A 630-nucleotide genomic window follows, 5' to 3' on the forward strand; every position below is an offset into this window, starting at 1 on the left:
CGCCCGAGGTCTCCGAGGAGCCGCGGTGTCCGCGCGCAGCCTGCCAGGCCAAGCGGGGGGACAAGCGCTGCGACCGCGAGTGCAACAGCCCTGGCTGTGGCTGGGACGGCGGCGACTGCTCGCTGAGCGTGGGCGACCCCTGGCGGCAGTGCGAGGCGCTGCAGTGCTGGCGCCTCTTCAACAACAGCCGCTGCGACCCCGCCTGCAGCTCGCCCGCCTGCCTCTATGACAACTTCGACTGCCACGCCGGTGGCCGNCTTGGAGACATGGTGGGTGGAGATGGCTCTTCTGAGCCTGGCTGTAGGGAGGAAGGATGGGACTTGGTGCGGGGGTGGGGGATGACAGGCACCGTCCAGCCCTCGAGTCCCCCCCTTCTGTCCCCACAGCTCTGTAGTGATGCTGGAGATTGACAACTGGCTCTGCCTGCAGTCGCCTGAGAATGACCACTGTTTCCCGGATGCCCAGAGCACGGCTGACTATCTGGGAGCATTGTCAGCCGTGGAGCGCCTGGACTTCCCGTACCCACTGCGGGACGTGCGCGGTGCGGCCTGGGCGAGAGTGACGAGGGTGGAGCTTGGGGTGCCCCCAGCGGTGGGTGGCTTGGAGTCACCAGCAGTAGAAGCCCTCTTG

At 67.4% G+C, this 630-nt stretch overlaps 1 protein-coding gene across 1 annotated transcript in view; it reads left to right on the forward strand.

Moving 5' to 3' along the window:
* The window catches only part of LOC103582811 (neurogenic locus notch homolog protein 3-like), a gene marked incomplete at both ends in the record, with an annotated part of 13,502 nt that extends 12,961 nt beyond the window's left edge, over positions 1 to 541 (forward strand). The window contains 2 exons of the mRNA XM_008564303.1: positions 9 to 300; positions 395 to 541. Of these exons, the coding sequence (XP_008562525.1) occupies positions 9 to 300; positions 395 to 541 (439 nt within the window). The remainder of the gene's footprint in view (positions 1 to 8; positions 301 to 394) is intronic.
* Positions 542 to 630: the final 89 nt, after the last annotated feature.

This window comes from Galeopterus variegatus, unplaced genomic scaffold (assembly GCF_000696425.1).
Source record: "Galeopterus variegatus unplaced genomic scaffold, G_variegatus-3.0.2 Scaffold17994, whole genome shotgun sequence".
NCBI lineage: Eukaryota > Metazoa > Chordata > Mammalia > Dermoptera > Cynocephalidae > Galeopterus > Galeopterus variegatus.